The sequence below is a fragment of the Aspergillus ambiguus genome (assembly GCF_047715705.1).
Source record: "Aspergillus ambiguus strain CBS 117.58 unplaced genomic scaffold BDV59scaffold_60, whole genome shotgun sequence".
NCBI classification, from domain to species: domain Eukaryota; kingdom Fungi; phylum Ascomycota; class Eurotiomycetes; order Eurotiales; family Aspergillaceae; genus Aspergillus; species Aspergillus ambiguus.
The window spans coordinates 45,190-53,041 of NW_027395573.1; the positions used below are offsets into that span (position 1 = coordinate 45,190).

General features: G+C 45.9%; 5 protein-coding genes across 5 annotated transcripts in view; 3 read left to right on the forward strand and 2 right to left on the reverse strand.

Moving 5' to 3' along the window:
• Positions 1–41: 41 nt before the first annotated feature.
• On the reverse strand, positions 42–2,271 carry BDV59DRAFT_211425 (uncharacterized protein; the record flags this gene model as incomplete). The annotated part of the gene is made up of 2 exons (XM_073695795.1): positions 42–620; positions 1,744–2,271. 2 exons carry the CDS (start codon positions 2,269–2,271, stop codon positions 42–44), a joined length of 1,107 nt encoding a protein of 368 aa, XP_073542992.1.
• Positions 2,272–4,333: 2,062 nt separating this feature from the next.
• Positions 4,334–4,908, forward strand: BDV59DRAFT_147349 (uncharacterized protein). Its single transcript, XM_073687295.1, has 2 exons — positions 4,334–4,583; positions 4,637–4,908. Exon 2 carries the CDS (start codon positions 4,641–4,643, stop codon positions 4,848–4,850), a length of 210 nt encoding a protein of 69 aa, XP_073542993.1. The 5' UTR covers positions 4,334–4,583; positions 4,637–4,640; the 3' UTR covers positions 4,851–4,908.
• A 383-nt stretch (positions 4,909–5,291) lies between these two features.
• BDV59DRAFT_196634 (uncharacterized protein) lies at positions 5,292–6,500 on the forward strand (the record flags this gene model as incomplete). Its single annotated transcript, XM_073692750.1, has 2 exons — positions 5,292–5,529; positions 5,581–6,500. The coding sequence occupies 2 exons, from the start codon at positions 5,292–5,294 to the stop codon at positions 6,498–6,500; spliced, it is 1,158 nt and encodes a 385-aa protein (XP_073542994.1).
• On the forward strand, positions 6,458–7,478 carry BDV59DRAFT_147370 (uncharacterized protein). The gene is made up of 4 exons (XM_073687297.1): positions 6,458–6,567; positions 6,620–6,683; positions 6,805–7,067; positions 7,120–7,478. Exons 3-4 carry the CDS (start codon positions 6,912–6,914, stop codon positions 7,426–7,428), a joined length of 465 nt encoding a protein of 154 aa, XP_073542995.1. The 5' UTR covers positions 6,458–6,567; positions 6,620–6,683; positions 6,805–6,911; the 3' UTR covers positions 7,429–7,478.
• The window catches only part of BDV59DRAFT_147353 (uncharacterized protein), a 2,946-nt gene continuing 2,179 nt past the window's right edge, over positions 7,086–7,852 (reverse strand). Inside the window, exon 6 of the mRNA XM_073687296.1 lies at positions 7,086–7,830. Coding sequence (XP_073542996.1) covers positions 7,529–7,830 — 302 coding nt within the window. The 3' untranslated portion in view covers positions 7,086–7,528. The remainder of the gene's footprint in view (positions 7,831–7,852) is intronic.

A 7,852-nucleotide genomic window follows, 5' to 3' on the forward strand; every position in this document is an offset into this window, starting at 1 on the left:
CAAATATTTCGTCAGCTAAGAAAATCGTTCACATATGTAGACTAACATGTACCATCCGCAACCCCATATCCGCAAGGTTCATATGCACTCAACAGCTGTGATTCCTGATGAGCCAGCCCACTAGTTGTAAGGAGATGACTCGCTCCATCCATGCTGGATTCCTGGTTATCACTGGGATATCCTTTTCCGGCGGGCTTTCTGGTCTTTCGTTTTTTCCGAGGTAGACGGACAATGGAGGCGGGTTGTCTTAAAGGGAAGAAGAATTTGTGCTCAAAGCAGTGCGGGGCTGCTGGAATCGTCTCATTAACTTCAGGCCTGAGGCGCAAAGTATTTTTCATTAGAGTCTGGTAACTCCCAGGGTGCCGGCATTTTATATGATAGAACGTGGTTGTATCACTGGGCTCCTTGCAGACTGTACACACACCGCTGAACCATAAGTCCTTCAGTGCTTCGTGCTGTTTTTCTTCTGTGTTTCTAAAATGAGCGTAGAGAGCATCATACCTGGAATACCCCGTAAGACATAAAGGACATGCAAAATCCAGTCCTACAGTGTATGTTAAAATGCGGTAGAAGTTCAATTGAATAGACGCATGATCGTTCGTTGCGATAGGCGTGGGATACTCAGAGTCTTCTTCCCGTGGCCTTTTTGATCGTGATTTCACCATGGTTTATCTTTTCGATTCAAGAGTAGTGAGTGTGAGATTGCCAAGGGGGTTATGGTGCACTCTTCTTCGATCACATAAGCGTATACCTAACAACGGTACATCCGGCGAAAGGTGGAGCTTTCTAAGGGCTATTGGTCGGGCTGATGCAGGGTAATGCAAGCCGATCCGTAGAAAAGACGCGCGACAATTTATGGGAGACCCCTGTACTTTTGACTTGGACGTGGCATGGCCGTACACGAGGTCTTAGAGCCATAATGCCACGCCGATGTTACGGAAAAAGCTACACGCTTGACCATTCAACTTAGTCGAACCTTTGGTGAAATTCCTAGAGCATGGAGCAGTCATACACTCTAACCCTAACTAACGGAGTCTCTTAGGAATTGTATATATCGCCCCGTAGACGTTTCACATGGCTGTTTATAGTGGCAGCCCCATCAATCTTCCAGTCCATGTCATCTGTGATATCCTCCAGAATTGCCAGCGTGACATCAAGCGTATTTTCGGTTTTTCTTGCCTTAAGGCCTCTTTTGTGGTCCCGTATCAGATCAAGTAAGGATTGAAAAATTGCATTAACTGCATTTTCTGTTGAGTGGTAGCCCAAACTTCCGGCCTCGCCTCTGATTCGAGTGCATATTTCTGCAGCGATATTCTCGCAGGCATGATCTGGGGGGCACATGGTGCACTCTATGTAATTGTCAGCCCGTGATACAGATGTAGCTCGATAGATCTTACTGATTTAACAGGGCCAAACTAGTTGTCACCGAAGTTTTTCTCGAGGGCTCTGAGTCTTCTTTTATGAGTCCAAAGCCACGGTCTTCTTTATAAGGGAGCAAATGTTGGTCGTATAGTTTCTTACGGGGTAGGTGGAAAATCAACAGGTAACATTCAACCCTCTAGTACAAATACGCATCAAGTGCCTTGAGCTACCGCACTAAACTCTCCAGCAACCTCACATCAATACCTCGCTATGCATCTAGCCCGAAAATAGCCTCCTGCCGTAGCCCCTCCTTTCCAGTTTAATGACCGTCCACCACTTCTTTAGCGCATTAATTATGAATTAGGCAGGAGGAATCCATACTGTAGTTCCACGCGAACTAAGATCGATTGCGCCAATTTTCCCTTCGTCGTTCCCATCATTGGTTGAACTTGCAGATTGTCCGCTCAACACGTCACTAAATTGACTGGAGGTTTCTGGGTAATTCGTCTGCCCGGGAATCTTAAGCGTGCAACCATGGAGAATGTGTCGTTCAAAATGGTCTAGAACGTTCGCGCGGTTCCCCAATTCCAGACATCTTTGACAGGCAGAACACCAGATCTTTCCTTCTTCACCAAAACAGAAGTTCCTATCAATGGAGTCTCTTTTCTTTTTTTCTGTCCATTGAGGTTCGACGTCATGACTCAAGTAGAGATGGGACCGATGGGACAACGAGATATTCGGGCGAATTGGGATGAATTTCTGGCAGTTTTTGTAAAGACAGATATGCCCTTTCTCGAACCGATACCTATTTACATGGAGCCGCCATTCATCGATAGACTGGAACACTTTTGGACATTCCGAAGCGGTACATGTGTATCTCTGTCCTTCATCCCTGTTCGTTTCAGGCATGGTAAGAGAGATGGTATATCGCAAGTTATTGATATTTTCCAAAACTCTAGGGACTCACGTCATTATTCACGTTAACGGGGACATCCTGTCCGTTTATATAACAAACGCCAGCATCTTCGGTTCCTTCTTTAGCCAAGTTAGTCTCAATTCAAAGGTCATCTGGACATGTCTCAGCCAACGAAACAATACCAATATGTGCTATAGTGGGATGGAACAACCTGAATCTAAAATGTATCTTTTTGATAGGCCAGGTTTGGAGAACAGCCGAACGTTGTATTGGGTGAAGGTAATATCCTGTTGCTTCTCATTGTTCCTCCCAAAGGTCTAATAGATACTCGCGGAAACGGTCAACAGGCAGCTGAGGCTCCTCGGATATGCTACTCATGCCACCATGGGTATGTGGAAGTCTACAGTGGCACGAACATTTCTACTTCTTACCGTACACCGTTCTTCAGATCTATGGGACACGTAGCTACAACCTCCACTTTCGTGAAGGAACATTGAATTCGTGTTGCTGACCGCATCTTCCCGGGCGTCGTGCCTCTATGGCTGGCACGATTTCTATGTACATACATACAACGGCATCTTCCCGACCTCTCAATCCAACAAAATAAAGACGATATTCCCTCCGCCCTACCATAAATGCGTATCCCTGGTCAGATCCTTTTCTGGCCCTTTAGTCAAGAGACAAAACAGAAATGGAATGGCCATACATACCAGAAGTTTATGAAGAGCGCTTAATGCCCAATTATAGACTTTGTAGATACGTCTCTTCCACGGAGCAAATCCCTGACTCCTGGATGCCGACGAGCCATGATCTGACACCGAAAAGCGTGATGGCGATATCTTTGCCAGCTCATGCAATTCGTCCCACTTTTTTAGTTCTGCTTTCGATGGATGTCTCATGCCAGAAGGCTGGGCAGGCTCCACAAGCATGGTGGTAGACGGGTGCCCTTTCCTTTGAGTTCCTTGTGTATTCACTTGAGAAAACGAAGAAACTTCCCGTGCACAGACCGCAGCATCCTGCACTAGACTCCTGCTATCAATTGGCCCTTGAGTTAGGCTGCATCTGTCAACAGACATATCCACAGCTTTCTGTGAGGACTTGTCACCGGGATCTTGGTCGAGAATGATTGTAGACCCATAGGAGTCTCTATCAGGATACGGAGAGTCGTTGAGGATTCCTGATTCCCTTATTCCTATAGCATGGGCAAGACTAAGGCAAATGAGCGAGTGTTACCAGTAATTGATCTCTTCATACTTACTCAGAAGCTTCAACTGCCGATGTTATTGATCCATCTCCCGTCGGCGTCGGCACCCATTCTGCCTGACCCTCTTGGAGAGCGTGCTCTATCAATGCGATCAGGCCGGAGACTTCTTCTGTGGTCTTTGACGCCACTTCCATCCTCGTGATCTCCGCGTGAAGGATTCAAAGATTGACGATTCAACTTGTACGTGTGATATGTTAATGCAGGAGCTCAGGCCTTATAAGTCCTACCATCAATTTATGAAAAAACATTGCTCGCCAGCATTAAACGATCCTTTTTCCATTTTTCTATCGCGAGAGGATTACTGACTGGCTACCCTTGGCGCTAAATGATACTCTAAAGTGGATTCACTGCTTCCGCCACAAGTAGAGAGTACAATCAGCTATACTATGAGTGCGCTAATCTGGCTTGTGGTTTATCATAGCCGCCTCCGATAGACCTTGTCCGCTAATGAGGTCTTTCTATAAGCAGTAAAACTTTGAATCTAAAATCCATGTTTATGATGGAATGGTGCGGGTCATCGACCTCTACTACGTGAACCTAGGATTTTGACTACCAGATAGTTACACTGTGTAACTATCATTGAGTTAGCGTTGATTCTGATTGGTAGACGTTTATGCATGTCTTTGCTCTTCTTGACTGAGCCAGCCGTGTTTGACAGATACTATTATTTAATTGGCTAAATTTTGATGATCTCCGGTAATATGTTGCTCGGGTGCATCTTGGCAGACATTTCGTGGTTTGATGCACGTCTATCACACCCTCGCTAAGAATCCATCCAATCATTTTCGTTCGGTCGTTGCCCAGATGATGGAGGATGTTGTTCGTGATAATCCCTTCAACAGATATTTCCTAGGGAACTCGTAGGCCAAAGGTCAAGGCGTCTTCCGCATACATAAATATACCTTCTTATCCCTCCTTTGATTGTCCTTTCAACCCTCAATGATTTCGTTCCCAGCGCCAATTATTCCTCAGACAACCAGGTCGCACCATCACAGAGAAAAATCGATTCTTATCAAAGGTTGCATCACATCCAAATCTTGGGTGCGTTTCCCTTCGCTAATGCCTTGCTATGGCTAATGTGGATGGTTCACAAGAACCATGTGCCAGAAACTTATCGATACGATTGAATATCTGTGCCGTCACAGGGACGACTCTCCCGGAACGATTATAGAGCTTGACGGATGCAAAAGATGCGGCATTGTCAAAAAGGAAAAACATATGGGCAAAACAACGAAAAGAGATCCCTGCGCTGACTGTATCGCTAAGGGGCTGTGGGTGAAGAAGAATGGAAAGTGGGAGAAGGCCTGAAGTTCTACATGTGGATAGCCTTGTAGCTGGGAGATTCAACCTAGGCTCCTGAAAGTCCTCTCTTTTTATCCAAAGCTTTCGTCCTATGGTCAATCATGCTCCCTAAGCAGCTTCAACGTATGTGCTGTAGGCAAGGTAACCAAGTATATTCAATTTGTGTAGTAAGCAGGCTAAGATTTTTATTAACTATATAAGAGCATAAGTCTAAGCATCCGTGCCTTTCGATGGAAGGTCACAAAGGGTGGCTGAAAGCTGACAAATTTGGCACCAATCAGATATTAGCTAATCAGAGTGCACTTGGTGGTTATAAGCCCGCAACACCCCCCTGCATACGGTAGGTAGACTTTGCTTCTCTCCTTTCCTCGGCCACCTTCTACCTCAGATACATATCTCTATTTTTGACACTACGATTCATAAAATTCCTCACACCTTATTGGAGCCATGGACATCCAACGCCAATTTCCTGATGTGCACTGGATCTGGGAAGGAGGTATATCCTTCGTGTACGAGGTACATCCACGCATTGTGGTTAAGGTCCCAAAATCTGGAGAATTTGAGAGAGAGCAATTTCAGAAAGAACTTAAGATCTATGAGATCTTCTCGCGGTGTCGTCCTTGTCCTTACATCGTACAATGCTTCTTTTACACGGACAACGGTATCTTTCTCGAATATATGAGAGGTGCGACCCTGATCGTCTAATAGTAGGTATACGAACTGACTGAGTCACTAGATATATCTCTTTCTTCCCGGATACAAGACAACCATATTCGGGACCGGCACACTATGGTAGTTACTAAAGTAGAAAAGCTGGAGTCTCTTTCCTTACGGAAGAGGTGGATGAATAATCTTGCTCAAGCAGTCGCTTTTCTTGAATCACTTAATCTTGCTCATGGTGACTTGCGACCAGAAAATATCCTACTCGATCGTGATGAACTGAAGTTATCCGATTTCGACTCTACAGCGGAAATAGGGACCGATTTCGAAGCTTGCATGGCCCCATATGGAAGGTTGCTAAATAGCAGCGAAACGGACCAAGGACGGCGTGGAACATCTGGCTCCTTAGGTCCTCGGACAGAGCAGTTCGCCCTAGGATCATTGTATTACTTGATAAACTACGGCTTCGAGGTCTACGGGGACCAATGCCTTACTGAGGATCCTACGGAGCATGGACCAAAGGTCGTGGATTTATTACAGAACATGGAATTTCCGAGGCTAGATGGTGATCCGCTGATTGACAACATCATCGACAAATGTTGGCATAATAGGTATGCCACGGTTGCAGAATTGGCTACACAGACTGAGATGCTCCTTGAAGGAGTAAATGAGAACGGAGCCAAAGCTCAAACGGATTCAATGACCGCCTGGCATGTGGCTATAGCTAATATAGTATGTGGGCTACGGAACAGCCTTGTGGGATGGTGGGCATCATTGCAACCGAGTACCAACGAGATAAGCAATCAACCGGTACCCAGTGGCTACGACAGAAGCGGCGACGATTATGATGACGCTGGTAGAGGACTGGCAGAAGACTCTATTTCGGGGAAAGCATTGTGTCAGGATTTGGAGAAGCGTGGCCTACTTCGCTTACTTTCTTCGGCAGAACCTAAGCAGCTTGGATTCCCTCTCGAGTGGTATAGGCACAGCTGCTAAAGAAAAATACACCATGTCGAGATATAAGATTAGGTCATCTGAGCTTGTTTATGTTCTGAACCATAATGTACCAAGGTCACTTCTTCCACGAAAAGTTGATTATATTTACAGAGATGGAGCGCCGTAAACGCTAAACTTCCGGAGCAACTTGGTCAAATTAATCTGTCTAATGATCGCTGCATGGTAAGCTTCACCGCCTTATTTCTTGGCTGCATTTTGCCAGACCATCCAAAGTTACATTATATGGCAGAATTTTTGACCGCCTTTTGCTTTCGTGCCCGAATCCTGATCGACCCCTCCTCAGATGCCCCCTCGGTTTCCATTTAAGACTCCATCTTATACAACGGATCCGCCATGTGTTAGCTGACCTGGGTTCGAAAATCAGACCAGTTACCTCTGCAAAGAAAATACATGCCTTCCGCATCTCCTCTATATGATGCTGCTGTTGTAGCAGCAGCGAAAGTGAGGTCAAAAATTTCGCGAGCATCACACGATCAATATCCCTGGCTATTCGTTTCCCCAGGTAGCAAAGAAGACGTCCGGCCTGTTGTAGAATCCTGGCTTTCAGTGCGTGTTCTAACTACCGCAATAAAGATGTCGGATACTAATAATTTTGCAGGACGAAGAAATTCTCCGAAACGTCTCGAGGGAGACTGGAATATTCTTTGGTGCTAATCCATCACACAAAGTCGTGGATTTCTATCCGATAGTCTGGACACGGAGGAACGGTACAGTTAGATCTCCATTCCCTGGGAAGGTGTTGGTGATTATTGGCCTGGAATATGTGGACCAGAATAATGGGCTTCCAAAACTTAGGAAGAGCGCATTGTTCCCAGGAGACTACATTTCGGTACCTGGAGATATGGAAATCCAGCTAAGTGATGGGGGTGGGGGCACTTCATTGTTTGTTTTACTAGAGAAGTCATAGCAGTTGGGGTTATTTGATCTATTTTTGGCGATCAGCCTTGTACTCTATACAATTTCGCGGATTTACAAAGCTTGGACCAGTTTAATCTGATGAGAAAGTGTTACACGATCACAGGGGTGTCATTCCTCCGATGCAGACTCTCTTGCTTTCGAACATTAAAATCCTTGGACCTACAGGAGACGGAAGTAGCCCCACGGTCCTGAACTCCATTTGCAATCCCACACTGTTGGGGCAATAGTGACATATTTGCGCGCGCACTTAGATCCGTGGTGGAACACCTTCTAATATCGCTAGCAGGCGGTGGGGCCAAACTACTGCTATTTTGGGCCATTACATCGTTAGCCGCACTTGCATCCGCTGCCTCGGGCTGGGGGACATCGGCTGGCAGATGGTGAGAGAAGCCTCCGCTGTATGCCATTCCCTC